The 16,288-nt window shown below is 49.2% G+C and overlaps 4 protein-coding genes across 4 annotated transcripts in view; 2 read left to right on the forward strand and 2 right to left on the reverse strand.

The window, feature by feature from the left end:
* Positions 1 to 771, forward strand: part of LOC106804100 — a 29,145-nt gene extending 28,374 nt beyond the window's left edge. Inside the window, exon 3 of the mRNA XM_014805412.2 lies at positions 502 to 771. Within this exon, the coding sequence (XP_014660898.2) occupies positions 502 to 523 (22 nt within the window). The 3' untranslated portion in view covers positions 524 to 771. The remainder of the gene's footprint in view (positions 1 to 501) is intronic.
* A 3,660-nt stretch (positions 772 to 4,431) lies between these two features.
* LOC111257766 lies at positions 4,432 to 5,496 on the forward strand. The gene is made up of 3 exons (XM_022827876.1): positions 4,432 to 4,730; positions 4,818 to 5,049; positions 5,131 to 5,496. Exons 1-3 carry the CDS (start codon positions 4,485 to 4,487, stop codon positions 5,373 to 5,375), a joined length of 723 nt encoding a protein of 240 aa, XP_022683611.1. The 5' UTR covers positions 4,432 to 4,484; the 3' UTR covers positions 5,376 to 5,496.
* An 820-nt stretch (positions 5,497 to 6,316) lies between these two features.
* Positions 6,317 to 7,702, reverse strand: LOC101753723 (xyloglucan endotransglucosylase/hydrolase protein 24). The gene is made up of 3 exons (XM_004974252.4): positions 7,234 to 7,702; positions 6,880 to 7,082; positions 6,317 to 6,781 (listed from the first exon to the last, which is right to left on the reverse strand). Exons 1-3 carry the CDS (start codon positions 7,585 to 7,587, stop codon positions 6,409 to 6,411), a joined length of 930 nt encoding a protein of 309 aa, XP_004974309.3. The 5' UTR covers positions 7,588 to 7,702; the 3' UTR covers positions 6,317 to 6,408.
* A 1,749-nt stretch (positions 7,703 to 9,451) lies between these two features.
* Positions 9,452 to 14,152, reverse strand: LOC101756391. The gene is made up of 2 exons (XM_004972462.4): positions 13,341 to 14,152; positions 9,452 to 10,275 (listed from the first exon to the last, which is right to left on the reverse strand). The coding sequence occupies exons 1-2, from the start codon at positions 14,046 to 14,048 to the stop codon at positions 9,625 to 9,627; spliced, it is 1,359 nt and encodes a 452-aa protein (XP_004972519.1). The 5' UTR covers positions 14,049 to 14,152; the 3' UTR covers positions 9,452 to 9,624.
* Positions 14,153 to 16,288: the final 2,136 nt, after the last annotated feature.

Raw genomic sequence — 16,288 nt, forward strand, 5'->3', positions numbered from 1 at the left:
CCCAGCGAATCAGCATCATATCGAAGAAACCCCTAGGTCTTCTAAACAAACTGGCTGGAATTGTGGAAATCAAATTGAACTTAATTATATCCATAGTGCCTTCCTTGTATATCATGTTTCATTCAGCCAGTAGTAACCTCAGCAACTTGACGGTCTTGGGAAATTAGGCAATGGTAGTCTGCCCGAGGTTAATATAAATGTTTCACAGCTTAATCTGTTGCCTAACTGTTGCTTGTCACGTTGATTCCAAAATCGACCATATGCTAAGTTATTTTTTCTGTATGATGTCCGAGACACCTGAGAATCTTTTATAATTCTTGGTAACCATGGATGCTGTCAAAATAACTTCAGCAATGGGTGAATCTAAGACTATGGGAAGCCTAAATTTCAATTTGTACAGATTATCTCTGCTGAAAAATTGTTGAAATCATCAGCATGTGTTGTAGCTGACAATTATTGTTTCCTATTTGTATTGATGAAGTTCTTGCTACTGTATTGCAGGGAGAGAGAGAACCATCCATAAGTCCTGTCACCATATCGGCTGGCCACCGTCGTCATGTGTGTTGCTTCTTCATTTTCCGGTTCTTAGATGACGTTGTGCTGGATTCTACTGCCGACTTTGTTGATTGGCTACTTCAATTCTGAGTTTAGTGCTCAGCCTTTGTGTGTTCCCTGCACTTGTGTACTATAAATAGCCAGGAAAAACACCTTTACCAGGCTCATCCGTTGAACTATATGATAATGCTAGATGATGTGTCCATGCCTTGCTAACGTCTTCTAAATGCCATGCGAGTTAAAAATCCTGCAATCATGTTTCATGGTAGCTTACCTTTGCACAATGAAACTCCTCACTAAAAACACAGGTCAATTTGAGGGACTATTGTGTTATTTTTACAGGGATCTAATGCCATCAATCAAATTGTAAAATACAGACAGGTGCGCGTGGAATGGACACTTGTGTTCATTCAGATTTTTGTGATATTTCATACCTAATGATTACCAGGTTGTCACGCCCCTACATGCAAAATTGGTCTACGAGATGGGATATGAGCTCAAAAGGACGTGAGAGCTGTATTATCATGTAGCTCATGACCTGGCAGAAGTGAATAGTTGCACGAAATACAACATTGCAAACAAGGTTTTATTCATTCTCTCTGCCGATGGCACACGGTAGCAGAAGCAGTGCCACCAATTGGTGAAAGATTTTCAGTAAACTGAGTGTTTGACAGAACAATATGATGCCACCAAAGCAATCTGCATGAGTTCTCTACCTCCGGAAGTCCAGATGCTTGCTCTGTTTCATTGCTGTAGCTCATGGCAACTCTGGCAGCACCATGGTCATTTGCTGCACCATTTTTCAGAATATGTAAAATTCAAGTCATACCATGCAGTTGATGGAGATAAATATATGCTCCAAATGAAATGATTAAAAAAACAATCATATTTATTCTCCAGGCACCACTGGAACTCATTCCCGATGTCACTTGTCTCTGCCTGTGCCTACATCGAGGAAGTAGCATGCGAATGAGAAAGATGAAGATAAGTACCAAGAGGTAAATGTATTCACTTGTCTCTGCATGTGCCTACATCGAGGAAGTAGCATGCGAATGAGAAAGACGAAGATAAGTACCAAGAGGTAAATACATTCTTGGATAAGGCCAATGTTGCGCACCTTTCATTGCTTGACTGGGATGGTGGCAGATTCTCATTAGTTTCCATCGACTTGAGTAACATGCAAGTGATGGGCTCAGTCATTACATACCTCGAAGGGGAGGATGATCCTGCTGATGCTGACATCGTCAAGGCAAAGAAAGAATTATGTGCACACTTTATTCCATCCGAATTCCCCAAGTTCCTGGGTCTCAGGTAACTTCAGCGTTGCCTCCCACTTTTACTTGAGCACAATTTTTTTTCATGCAGCCTTTTGCTCTCTTTTTTTCAGCAGTTAAGGTTTCTGCCATGTTATTCTTGAAACCTTTGAGGAATCAACAGGATGTGCTGGTTGCTGGGAGTAATATGGATCAATGTTTTCAAATCTTTATGCTGAGTCTAGTCGCTAGGGTACCAACTAGATGCTAATCGTGACTAGGCAACGATTAAATTGCGATTAGCTCCGGGACCAGTCGATCCACCCTTGCCTATAGTAGAGAATGATAGAGTATAACACAAAGGTGACGAACTGATCTCTTGGTTTGAGCCCAACACATAATTGTTCTTTGTGGGTTCTTCAATCTGAAAGTGCATAATAGCGTGCCAGCGTTGTGCTCTGTTTTCTTCACTATTTTGATTCTACGTATCAAATTATTGAAAGGTTTTGTTCAGTTACCAACAACATGGATCCTTAGAAGTAGGTGGCACCCAGCGAATCAGCATCATATCGAAGAACCCCTAGGTCTTCTAAACAAACTGGCTGGAATTGTGGAAATCAATTAAACTTAATTATATCCAAATGCCTTCCTTCTATATCATGTTTCATTCTGCCAGTAGTAACCTCACACTACCGGAAACCTTAAATTTGCCGAGTGTTTTTTTTTGCCGAGTGTTTTTTTTTCGAACACTCGGCAAACAAGCTTTTTGCCAAGTGCCGGGCTGAGAACACTCGGCAAAAAACACTCAGCAAAGAGTGGGTTTGCCAAGTGTCAAAAAAAACACTCGACAAAGAGTGGGGTTTGCCGAGTGTTTTTTTTTACACTTGGCAAAATAATAATTTTTTTCCTCTTTCCACCTTGAAATTTTTTCTACTTCCCATATACTTTATGGTACTCAATGTTAAAGTTTAGTATATTTTTAAATTTGTTTGCTATATTTATTTAATTAATTGTATTTCAAGAAAATTTTTGGTATAAGCCAAATTTGAACCGCAAGTGATTCAAGTTATAGAATAAAATGAGTAGAAAAATGATATTCATGTTATTTGGCCCAATTTGAGACCTGACCCGTGAAATGAAAAGAAATTTCGAAAATCTTGTTCAGGAAACACAACCACGAACGTGTGGTAGTGGTATTTTTAAATTATAAAAAAACAAGCAAAGTCTGAAAATTATGAGATTTGTCATGATGTGATGATGTCATACGTGGAGGCTGTGGAAAAAAATTGAGAATGTTTTGCACATTTCCTCACGTACGATGTTTACAAACCGAAGCATTTCAGAAGAAGAATAGTAACGTTGAGAAGGATTGTATAAGATTTGGAGTCAAAATGACGATCGAGTTTTTATTTGACTACAAAACTTTTTTATAGTCAATAGAGAATATATATTATTTCATGTGAATTTTTTACTATTTTTTAAAAACTGTTGGATAATTTTTAATTTTTTTTAAAAGAGCTTTGCCGAGTGTCCTATGTTAGACACTCGGCAAACAACCCTTCACCGAGTTCTACACCTAGGACACTCGGTGATTTTTTTCCCCAACCGCGCAGGACTTATAGTCCCCGGCACCGCACCCGGCCCCCTCGTCTTCATTCCTCCGCCACCCCCACCCGCCCCCCACCTTCCTCTCTCCCTGCCACCGCCGCCCGGCGTCCCCCGCCGCCGCCCTCCCTCTCCTTCCCCGACTCCCTCCCCTCCGGCCGGATCCGCGCTGTCCTTCCTTGGCTCCCTCCCTTCCAGCCGGATCTGGCCTCTCCTTCCCCGGCTCCCTCCCCTCCGGCCGGATCCGCGCCCCCTTCTTCCCCTCCAGCGCGGATCCGGTGGCCCCAGCTCTCTCCCCTCCGGATCTGGCGCGGATCCGGCAGCGTGCGAGGCGGCGTGGTGGCGGGCGGCAGCAGGCGTGGCGGCTTGTGGCAGCGTGGTGGCCATGGCCGGCGGCGGCCGGTGTTTCTATTTTTTTTATTTTTTTCCGAAAATGTTTGCCGAGTGCTTTTTGACACTCGGCAAAGCATTTGCCGAGTGCCCGACGTTCGACACTCGGCAACTCCACCGTTTGCTGAGGGAAAGTTCGCCGAGTGCGGTTCGCCGAGTGTTACACTCGGCAAACTCTTTACCGAGTGTTTTTGGCCTTCGCCGAGTGCCTGAGGCACTCGGCAAACTTCCTGTTTCCGGTAGTGTCAGCAACTTGACGGTCTTGGGAAATTAGGCAATGGTAGTCTGCCTGAGGTTAATATAAATGTTTCACAGCTTAATCTGTTGCCTAACTGTTGCTTGTCACGTTGATTCCAAAATCGACCATATGCTAAGTTATTTTTCCTGTACGATGTCCGAGACACCTGAGAATCTTTTATAATTCCTGGTAACCATGGATACTGTCAAAATAACTTCAGCAATGGGTGAATCTAAGACTATGGGAAGCCTAAATTTCAATTTGTACAGATTATCTCTGCTGAAAAAATTATTGAAATCATCAGCATGTGTTGTAGCTGACAATTATTGTTTCCTATTTGTATTGACGAAGTTCTTGTTAGCAGTCTGCCTCCCGTGACTGTACCCATTGAAGCTTCTCCAGCGGCGAGTACCGAGGGTACTGTTGCTGTAGACGTGCCGGGCATGAAGTCGTCTGAGGAGGAGACTGCGCAATCCTCTGGGCCTGATCAGGAAGCAACCAGAGATTTGTCTAGGGCAGAGGCCTCGTTCATCCAGGAGTTAGTCTTGGTGCCTGGCGGGAAATCAAGTCTGACGCCTGAGGTTCCAGGGGTGTCAAAGAAGATTGAGACTTTCGAAAGCCCCCCGGAAGAGCTACCGGCAATCTCGGACTTCATGGACTTGAATCAACTGTTGGTTGCTTATACCCAGGTGAGTTCCTAGGTGCATCTTGAGTACTCTTTCCTGTCGATCAGCGCTACTAACACTTGTGGCGAGTACTAATTGCTTGATGTGCAGGGCTTGCATGAGAAGTCCTGCCGAAATCTCCAGGTTATGCAGGAGCGGAGTGAAGCTGCGCGCCGTGTAGCGCTGTTGGAGAAAGAAATCCTCGAGGAGCGTCGTCGCACTACCGAGTTCTTGGCAAAGTATGACAGTGCAGTTGCGTCATTCCAGGTCGAACAACGAGAGGCTGAGTTCGAGAAAAATCGTGTGGTGGCGCGCAACAAGTCATTGAATCAGAAGCTTGAAGGTGAGAAGTCATATCCATGATCTGTTGCTCGCCTTGTTGCAGTTGGTGTTGTCTCTGACAATTTGTTCTTGTCCTTTGTAGAGCTCAAGGGTCAGGAGGTCATACTGAGGAATCAAGTAACTGACTGGAGGAATGCCCATAGTCGTCTTGCAGAAGAAAACGACCAGCTCAAGGCCCGCTTGGAGAAGGTAGAGAAGGACCTTGAGAGGGAGTCCAAGATGCGGCGGGATGACGAAGTTAGTCTTGTTGGAGCCATGACCAGCATCAAGGACCAACAGGAGCGCCTTCAGGAGTTGACAGAAGCTCAAGTCCTTTCAAGTCTCTAGTCTCAACCACTCTCGCATTGCTATAGACTCTACGGTACATGCTACGCTATAGACTATGTATGGATGAGGCAACACATACCCTTAACATTAGAACTTGATGCTTGCACGTTGCACGTGGTAACTTCTAGTTTTTGTTTTGCTGTCAGCTGCGGTATCCTTTGGTCAGACACCATACATAGTTTCTCTCATTCGGATAGAAATTTTACACTGCCTAGTGCCTACCTCAATTATTCGGATACGAAGTTTCAAACACACGCCTTGGCTGCCTGGCTCTTCCTCGTAATGCAAGCAAACATTTGATGGCAGAAACAAGCTCGTGTAACTTCGGAATGCCTAAAAAAAGAAAAAGAGGGGGGGGGGGCCAAGAGACTGGCACAAGCTTTTTTGGCAACATCCTTGGCCCAGCTCAATAGCTCATTCCTATCAGTATGGGCTGCGGAAGCGACCATTCAATTCATTAGCAGATCCTTTATCAAAAAAAAAAGTCCATTAGCAGACAATCATGCGGCCCAGCCCAACTGGTAAGGGAAGGAAGACACACCCTGGTGGGCCTGGCGTTCCCCTTCTCTCTCTGCACCAGCCTTCAATTCAAAGAGGCCTGCTAAGCATACATGCGAATCTCCTCCTTTTTTTTTTTCTGGAAGGGCAGTTAGACGGACGGGGCCGTGCATTCAAAGCGCTGGCCCAGCACATTGCCTGCCAGTCATATGTCGCCCAGCCCAATCATAAGAGAAGGAAGACTCCTGCCTGGGCCTGGCGTTCCACTTCTCTATCACCAGCAACCTCCTAAAAATTTATGCATTCCTCTGAATTCTAAGTTACTCACCCTGTTCCAATTCACCTGTTCCAATTTGTAGGTCATTTTAGTTTTTTAATATAGTATATGCCTATGAATATAAATGTAGAAAAGTCAAAATGACCTATAATTTGAAACGGAGAGGAGTACAACCCAAGCAAGGGAGGCAAATTTCTGTCAAAAACTAAACGAAGAAAAGGGCTACACTTCGGACGCGCGTGAACGAACAGACTCTGATTACTCCGTGGTGCATTCCTTGGGGAGCCCCTTTTCCTTGAACCGCTTCTCATCCACGCAGTAGTCGTAGATCATGTGCTTCTCCTGCGCCTCCTTGAGCGCCGCCTTGTCCAGCCGCCGCTCGAACCACGCCGACTCCGGCGGCTCGTCGCCGCACCACGCCACGCCGGGCGACGGCACGCACGGCGTCACGCGGAGGTTCCGGTAGTAGGCGTAGAAGGGCGCCCGCGTCCAGTCCGTCTTGACGCGGCCGCCCTGCGTCGCCCACTCGTCGGCGTTCCACAGCGTGCCGTGCAGCCGCATGCGCTGCCACGTCGGGAACGGCACGCCGTGGTTCTTGTACGCGCGCACCGGCGTGCCGTCGACGAGGATTCTGCAAACGATCGAGCAGGAACAATGTGAGATTATTGACCTTTCCTTGTTGAAGTTGACGAAATGACGGCCCATAGAACTGCAGTTCAAGGTGCTCACATGATGTGCTTGGGGTTCCACTCGATGGAGTAGGTGTGGAAGTCGGTGGTGGGGTCGAACCAGAGGCGGAACTGCTGCTCGCGGCCGCCGGCACCGTCGACGAAGATGTTGGTATGGAGCGTGTACGGCTCGCCGGTGGCGTTGCCCAGGAACTCCAGGTCGATCTCGTCGTGGTACTGCCACGGCACTTCGTCCGGCAACAGCTGCATATATCACATCAGAGAGACCAACCGTATCACGATCATACACTGACCGGCGGCGGTGACCGCGCCCGAACGGCCAAGCAGATCCATATCATCATATGCCGTGGGCCGTGGCGACGGCGGGGGACGGAGACGGAGTTAGGTAACTTACGTAGAAGGTGGCGACGGTGCCGGCGGAGTTGTTGGCGACGAGCATGATGTCGATGTCGAAGCGGCCGAAGAGGTAGGCATCCTTGGAGGCGAACCCGGAGCCGCCGTTGGTCTCCTCGAGGCAGAGCGCGAGGACGTCCACTCCCGGCTGCTCCATGTAGTAGAAGCTGTGGTCACCGCCCCAGGTGACCTCGATCTGATCGTACAGTAACTTTGCCACTCCCGGCCGAGCCGCCATTGCCATTAGCAGCAGCAGCAACGACGCCGTCAGCGGCATGGAATGGCAAGAAGGAGATGGTGACAGAGATGAACTAATACTCAACCTTTGATCTATCCTTTGTTCTTGATGTTGCATATCTTCGAGATGGGTTCCACACTTATAGTGCCCTGTGTGGAAGCTCGGACTGAAGAAGAATGGCGATCACATGGAGAAGCTCTGTCAGGGAGCAGGGCATGTTCCTGAGAATGTTTGAGAGATAGGCATGGCATGTTAGGATCCATGATGCTTGGAACTTCAGGCATAGGCTGGCCGATGTTTGCTTATTAGCTTCATGGAAGCTCAGGTTGGCAGCGCGTCGCGTTGACCTCACTAGTCAGCCACTACTTACCTACCTGGCTACCAACCGCGCCATGGATGCTGCTGCTCCGATGTCAACGTGGCCTAATTGTCCTTGTCAATAAGTGGAAACTATATGAAATTATGCGCACATGGAGATAGCGCGTGCGCACCGCAGCAAGATGGAAGACGGATTCCAAGGGATTCTGTTCAAGGGGGCTCTTCGTCGTACTGGTTTCCTTTCAAAGTTTGGGCTGGTTCTTCTTCAGGACCACCTGGGCCTAATGGATTACTTGGGCCAGTCAGCCCCAGCAAGCCTACAGCCCGAACTTTTTTTATTTTTATATTTTTTATTTTAGCATTTTGCAAAAATACATAGTTAGATGAAAAAATTGCAAAACTAAGCTACTGTCGCCGGCTGGGCCGGCCGTAAGCCCTTATGTCAATTATTTGAGCACCAATATGACATCAAATGAAAAAAGTTTTAACTACAAAGTTGTAGATCTCATCGAGATCTACAAGTTTATATATAGTTTATCTCCATCCAAGTTAATATGAATTAGTTACGATTTTTTAAAAGTGTGGTGCGGAGGGTGTACCCGTTACTGCCGGCTGGGCCGGCGGAAGGGCCTTACCGCCGGCCCAGCCGACGACAATAGCCTAGTTTTGCAATTTTTTCATCCAACTATATATTTTTGCAAAATGCTAAAATAAAAAATAAAAAAATAAAAAAAGTTCCTACAGCCCAGCCAGAAGAAGAGTTCCGCCATCTTGGCCGCTTGCCTTACCTTCCATTCTGGTGTCACCGTTAGACCACCAGCCGCTTGTAAAACCCTTCAACAACACTATGACAAGGAAACGGTTCCTCACAGTGTAGTCCACCTAAAAGAAAGAAGCAAATGAGCATTAGAAAATAACACAGGGGGAAAAAAGAAACATAAAGGGAGTAAAACACGGAAAAAAAGAACTGCGATGCCATGTGCTGGGCCTGGGCTGGAAAGAATCGAGGCAGCCCTGGTGCTGCTGCTCCTGGACAATAAGAACTAGCCCAAACAGCCCATCCATGCATTCTCGCGCGAATAATAAATTCGTGGCTCAACCATAGCGCACCTAGGCCTGCATATAGGCTGCATGCATATAGCGATGTGCGCAGGCTGGCTCATTTGGGGCCGTCGCTTGCAAGCAGCCCAATCAGCGTTCTTACAGCCCAGTTCAAAGTTTAGGCTGGTTCTTCTCATGAGCACCTGGGCCTGCTGGATTACTCGGGCCACGTTACGGTCAGCAGCTCCATAACGTGGGCCTCCATAGCCTGCTCCATACGTTCTGAAGCTGACTGGGCTGCTTGCAAGCGATGGCCCAAAATGAGCCACAGCCTGCGGGGACATCATCAACACTGCAATGCATGATGCAGCCTTTAGATAGTCCCACTAATCTATTAATACTAAATCTGGTTCTAATTACACGTCATTTAGGACACCGAGATGAGATGAAGCTTTATAACCAATAATTTCTATGAAAATATGATATTTCGAACAAAAGTAATAAAAACATTTTTAGATGTATGTTTCATCATGAATCTAGTAACATCTGTTTACATTTTCAATCTTTATAATTTTTAGGGATTTTTTTTATTTTTTAAACATAGTGTTAAAAGAGTTTGAACTGTAGGAATCCTAACTGATGCTTTTTTTATCGAGAGAGTGTCCTTTACAAAAGAATTTTTCAAAAGAAGAATTTAAATTACAAGAAATTCATTCCCTTTACACGCACTCATCTGGAACAAGACATGAATCAAAGAATGTGGGCACCGTGGCCCCAATTTCAACGCCGATGGTTTTACCCAAAACCCATCACCTTGGGCGCGAATCTCAAGAACCTGGTGAGCGAGTTGGGCAGGAACTTCCGAGCGAAAAGGAAGCAGACGTCGGTGGTCCTGCCGTTGTACTCGCACGTGCTGCCGGCGCCGCCCCTGAGCCACCGGAGGAAGTCGACGGTGACCTCCATCCTCGTGAACCGCGCCGGGTGCGGCCCGCCGCGGGACCAGTCGACCCACGTCAGGCTCCGGTTGGCGCCCGCCGACGGCCGCCGGACGTTGAGGAATGTCGGCAGGTAGTGCTCGTCGGCGTAGCAGCTGCGCTTGCAGTAGCGCCTGAATACCGGGAAGAAGACGCGGTCCGCGACCACGTCGGCGGCGAGGCCCCGGTCCAGCTCGAACCACTGGGAGCCCTTGCGCCACTGCGCGGCGGCGACGACGGGGCTCATGCGGCGGCTGTACCGGCCGCGGCCCGTCGCGCCGGGCTGGTCGTAGGACTCGAGGAACACCTTGGTAGAGTTGATGAGGTAGGAGTGGACGGTGGGGAAGTCGAAGAGCGGGACGTGCGACTCCGAGAGGAGGACGAACCGGGCGTTGGAGGGGTCGTCGAGCAGCGCGTGCGCTAGCAGCCGGCGCTCCGCCTCCACCATGCTGACCTCGCCCCATTTCACCTCCTGCATGTACAAACGTGCAATCTATTAAAATCGACTGTCATCAACACGGCTATTTTTTTTGCTAAAAAGTGATCTTAAAAAATCACATTTGAGAACTCGTACTGTTTTCAGGTATCCAAACTTAACTCACTAATTTGTAACCAAATTTTGGAAGAGTTGACTTGAGACAGCCTCTAGATGTCATTTGTTTGTGACTAAAGGCCAAAGACTTTATCTAACGAAAAAAGCATTCTAAATTGAGTGATTGATTGCTTACAAATGAAAAAAATATAAATTTGTAATTCCGAGAAGCAAGCGAGTGCTTGTTGTTTTGATTATAGAGAGGGTTTGGCGTATTAATGCTAGGAAAAGTTCCTTCAGTGCCGGTTCCTACTTCTTTTTAGTACCGGTTGTACAACCGGTATTGCTATTTCCGAACTAAAGGTCTAGTACCGCGTCAAATAACCGGTACTAAAGGGGTATTAAAAAATAAAAAAATCCGGTCGGCCACCCAGCCCTGCATCCTGCCGGCCACGCCTAGCTGCCCCGCCACCGCGCCCCGTCGGCACCAGCTGCCCCTCCCCCACGACCCGCATCTTGCCGGTTGCACCCCACCAGATTTGGCCGCCGCCGCCCCGCCGGCCGTCGACATCTGCGGCCCCGCCGGATCTGGCCGGCCGCACCCCGCCGGCACCACCACGCTGCCCCGCTGAAATCTGAGGGGAGGTGGGGGAGAGGGAGAGGGAGGGAGAGGGGCGTGGTGGTGCCACCACCATCAGCCTTGGACCAAAAAAAAAAGAAAATACCTATACCCCGCCGCCGCACCCCTGCGCCCCGACACCTCCGGCTGGCCACCACTCCCCCGTGCATCGCCGAGCACCTTCGCGTGCCCCGCAACTCACCCCGCCGCCCAAGCATTGCCCTGCACCTCGCCCCGCTGCCACTCCTCACTGCCGATGAGAGGCGAGCAGAGGGGGAAGGGGAGGGTCAGCGGGGTTGGGAGAGGGAGGGAGCGGGGGCGGAAGAGGGAGGGGCCGGCGACAGAGAGGGGGAGAGGGTGGGGACGAGGGCGGCGGTGGCGGGAGAGGCAGGGGAGAGAGGGACGGGAGAGGGAGGGGGAAGGGGCGGCAACAGAGAAGGGGAGGAGGAGAGAGAGGGACGGGAGAGGCCGGGGAAGGAGGGAGTGGACAAGGAGGCGCGCGGGGGTGAGTGTGACTGGGGGTTAGTACCAGGTGGCCACCCGGTACTAAAGGCCCTTAGGCACATTAGTACCGGGTGGAGGCTCCACCCGATATGGCTACTAGGTTGGAGCTCCCAATCAGTACTGTGGGGCTCCTAGGGAACTAGGCGTTAGACCTGATACTAATATTCATATTAGTACCGGGTCAAAAACCAATCAGTACTAAGGGCTAGGAACAATGCTCAGTTTTTAGTAGTGTATAGCTTCCATCATCAATCATGGATTTATGGATGAGTACTCCCTCCATTCCAAATTATAAGTCATTCCAATTTTTTTCAAAAGTCAAAGCATCTCAAGTTTGCCCAAATTTATACAGTAAAGTACTAACATTTATTATACTATTAGATTTTTCATTAAATATATTTTTATAGTATCTATTCGGTACCATAAATTTTTGTAATTTTTTTTTATAATTTTGATCAGATATAAAATAGTTTGACTCTCCAGTTGGAATGGAACGGAGGGAGTGCTTTTCAACCAACGTGGCAGGTGATACATTGATCCTGACGTTTTCATTCATTACTCATTAGGTATTCGCGATACATTGTAGTATTATCATAGCGTGGCGTGCTCACTATGTACGTAGGCATTAACTAATCAGAGAAAGCTTTGAGTGTGCCAAATACCAATCCTGTTGATGAAGCAGCTGGCGGTGCTTTCCAAGTGCACAAGGCACGTCGTGTCACAAGTCACAACACAGCAAGCAAGGTGATTCTGGGGAACCTCGGACCTTCCTTGCTTCAGAGTTCAGGACCAATATAATGAGAATTTGCAATTTAATTTAGTGGTCGATTACTGCTTAATCAAGTATGGTCAATTTCAAATGTTAGCTAATTTTCTCATCTATTTCATTTATTACTACTATTCCCCATAACTTTATTTTTAATTTCCTCATCTATTTCATTTTTACCACTATTCCCCATTACTTTATTTTTTTAGGATGCTCTGGTTCATGTCCTATCCTTGCTGACTCAATTTTTTACTTGCTGAATTTACTTATTCAACATTATTACAATGAATGTTGATTTAACATTTTCTCATTAACTCAACTCTTTTTTTTACTGTAAATTGCCGATTTAAATATATTATATGGTAGTTGTTGTTTCAACAATTCCTACAATATTTCTTGATTCAATACTTTTTATTGACTCGAAAGATTTTCAGTGATTGGAAATTTCCTAATTAATGGATCGGAGGAGGTATAGCTTTCTTTCGTAGATGCCCACCGGTTAGCTAAATAGAAAGTGATCGAGCACTAAATAGAAAGTGAATATTGCTACTGACAAACCCTTGCTAATTTTGCCATCTCCTCCCTCCGTCCCTTATTAATTGTTGCTCGTTGCTCGGGAAGTGGATTTGTGAGGAAAACTTCCTCCGTCCCTTATTATTTGTCGGTTTGTGAGGAAAATACGGTTTTCCAGAGACAGATAAAAAGAGACAGAGGGAGTAGACAAGACAAAGCAACAGAAGCTTGTTCTAGCCCTGGAACTCATCGCCCGCCACTGTGGTTTGCATGTGGAAGAAGCGAAAATTCCTTCCGTGCGGCGCCACTCGACAATTGGCACGCCCTATAGCTAGCTCTACTGACGTGATGTGGATTTGCTTGTCATCTTGTAAACCACATGCAGTGACACCTACTCCAATCGGAATACTTTCCGTATGGATCCGGGATCCCCTGCATCTCAATTAATCGGTGCCCATCTGGCGAACTGAATTCGGAGCATTCGTGCATTTGCAGATAATTAAACCCTACTTATTATACACTAATGTGCAATGTAATGGCTTTCCATGAGATGATTAATGCATTGGACGCGTAGCCATGGATGATGGGAGTTGAAGAGCGCACCTTGCTGGGGATCCTCCGCCGGTAGAAGGCGGAGGTCTCCGGCGGCTCGGAGCCGTTGAACGCCGGGTCGGTGTGGACGTAGACGGAGTAGCGGCCGCGGTGGCCGGCGAAGAACTTGTCCCACAGCGGCGCCATGGGCAGGTCCCAGCGCGTGAGGAACAGGAACGCCACCTTGGGGGCCGCGCCGCGCGGCACCTTCCTCGGCGCGGTCGCCGCCAGGGCCATCAGCTCCTCGTCGTCGGCCGCGGCGCCGGCGACGCTGATGCCACTGTCACCGCCGCGGGAGGCGCCAACAGTCGGCGTCGGTGGTGGAGGGGCGGCAGCGCTATTACCAACGCCCGCCGTGCCCACCGGCGGTGGCTCGGACGACCGAGGCCGGATCATCGCCGGTAATACCGGCGGCTCTTGTTTCGGCGGCGGTGGTGCGCGCGCCGCCGCGTGCGGCTGCTGCCGCTGCCGGTCCTGGACGGCGTTCGCGGTGGCGGCGGAGGGCGGCAAGAGAAGCCCGTGGAGCGACGCCGCCGTGTAGGAGGAGGAGGAGCCCATGAGGAGGGACACGGTGACCGCGACGCCGAGCACGAAGCCGAGGGCGGCGAAGAGCAGGAGCTTGGTCCTGACGGGGCACGACGCGGCGGCGGCGGCGGCCATGCCCGCCACCACCATGGGCAGCTCTTGCGGCTGCTGCTGCTTAAGATTCTTGGTGCTCATGGCTAGTCGCGCCGCGCCGGCCGGTCTCGCTTGCTTGGGGCCCTGTGCCGCTAGGCAAGGCAAGGCATTGAAGGGCCAGACAGACAGGGTAACCGGTGAGGGCGGCAACTGGGTGGGGGCCGGAGCTTGACGACGACGGGGAGTTTATATATATGTAGGGCGCACGTGACAATCAATCCGCAGGGACACGTAATGATCGGGACCACGTTGGGATTGAAGAAGCTTCCGTGGAGGGAGGGAGGGGAATAGGGGATGGACTTGAAAGGTCTCCTGTTGATTGGATTCGTCGTCTGGTCGCCGGTCTCCGAAAGCGGGCTTTGCGAGAACGGCGGGCCCTTGAATTCCTTCCTCCAAGCTGTGCTATTCGTCGGTCCTGCTCCAGGTCCACACGGTATAGGCAGAGTTGCAGGTATAGGCCGGCGGCTTTGCGAGGACACAGCAGACTAAACATGATCTTAAGAGCAAGTTTAATAACGCAGCTAGCAAGCGGGCTGTAAGGTTTCTCTCAGCTTTTTCCTAGCCCACTCATACAATGGTTAGCTCTTCACCATTAATACATGGTCCACAAGTCATTCTCACAAAGTTTCTTGGTTCCTGTGCCCAAGTCGGCTGTAAGCTTATAACCCGCTTCTCCTCTCTCACCTCTTCTCTCTCCTCCATGTCAGCATTCAGCCAGCTTACAGCCCCTTATTATACTTGCTGTGCTGAAGTTTAGCCACCTTAGCCCCATTTTAATCCCTGGGAGTCAAACAAGGTGCGGGTGCTAAACTTTAACCCCCTTTACTTTAGCCCCCTCCAGGGGTGCTGAAAGAGGTTAAATGGTGCTAAAAGTGATCGTCCTGCACCCCTTTCCCTCATTGTCCTCCCGCACCCGCACTACCTGCCCTCTTTCTTCTCCGCGCCGCCATCCTTCATCCCCTCCCCACACCGCCTGCCCCTTCCTCGTCGCGATCGCCGTCACGCATCTCTCTTCCTCCTCGGCCTCCCGCTCCTCCGCCGCCGCCATAGCCACTGCGCCTCCGCGCGTTCACCTCCTCCCGCGCCCCTCCGCCTGCGGCGCACCATCCCCATCCCCACCCTCTGCTCCTGCTCCGCCTCCACCCGTCGCCTGCGCCTCGTGCTGGCGCAGCCACGGCCGCCGCGGCCTCTGTCGCCAGCTCTGCGCCTTGGCCTCAACCAGCTTCGCAGGGACAGCGGTGGTGGCAGCGGGGAAGCCAAGGCAGACGGCGACGAGGAGGGGGAGATGCGGAGGAAGAGGTGGCAGCGGGGAGCTCGTTGGGGCACAGGGTGGACCCGCGGGAGCTGGGGCACAACCTGTATGGCCAAGTCCTCATCCACTTGCCATTACGCATTATACTGCTTCTCTGCTTCGCAACACTTCAATTTGTACTCCAATTGAAAATGCTAGTTGGTATTAGTAACCAAAATTTCGAACTGCCACTTTTGGGATGTCAGTGACTTTGCAATTTCCATTGGTGGCAACGAATACATTCATGATATGTTATGACCTACAAACCATTATCTCGATCTCTACTGGAAATTAAAAATTCACGTTAACCATTTATCCAGATTGATGTCCTTTTCAGGCCTCATGAGAAGAAGAGACCGCGGTATTTGAGCAACCTGAATTATCCTTCTACCTGGGAGAAGCGGAGGCTCAAAGGGAAGCTTGCTGTTCAGAAGATGGTTGTCAACCTGATGGAGTTGTATTTGCAAAGGATGAGGCAGAGCAGACCTCCGTACCCAAAGCCTGTGGCAATGGAAGAGTTTGCTGCTGAATTTCCTTATGAACCTACTCCAGATCAATGTCAGGTCTACTTGAATCAAATGCAATTGTTTGTTCTTCTACTTTAGATCCTGTTCAACATGGCATGATATTTTCATAAATAAAAGATACAACCTGTGCGTGGAAAGGAGGGAAAGGAGTTAGGTGATAAAGTATAGCCTAGTATCCAAGTAGCCCGAGGGGACTAAACTTTAGCCCTCCATTTGAGGGGGGCTAAAGTTTAGCACAGGGTATCCAAACAGGATCTAATTATAAAATCAATTGCACAGATGGAGGCTAATTCGCGAGATGAAACTATTAAGCTCCATTTATACAGTTGGTTTTATAATTAGTCTATATTTAATACTCTTAGGCCCTGCTTGGAAGGAAGGGGCTAAACTTTAGCCCCCTCAAATGGAGTGCTAAACTTTAGCCCTTTGAGGTGTTTTGGTGAGGGGCTAAACTTTAGCACATG

Source organism: Setaria italica, chromosome VI (assembly GCF_000263155.2).
Source record: "Setaria italica strain Yugu1 chromosome VI, Setaria_italica_v2.0, whole genome shotgun sequence".
Classification (NCBI taxonomy): Eukaryota; Viridiplantae; Streptophyta; class Magnoliopsida; order Poales; family Poaceae; genus Setaria; species Setaria italica.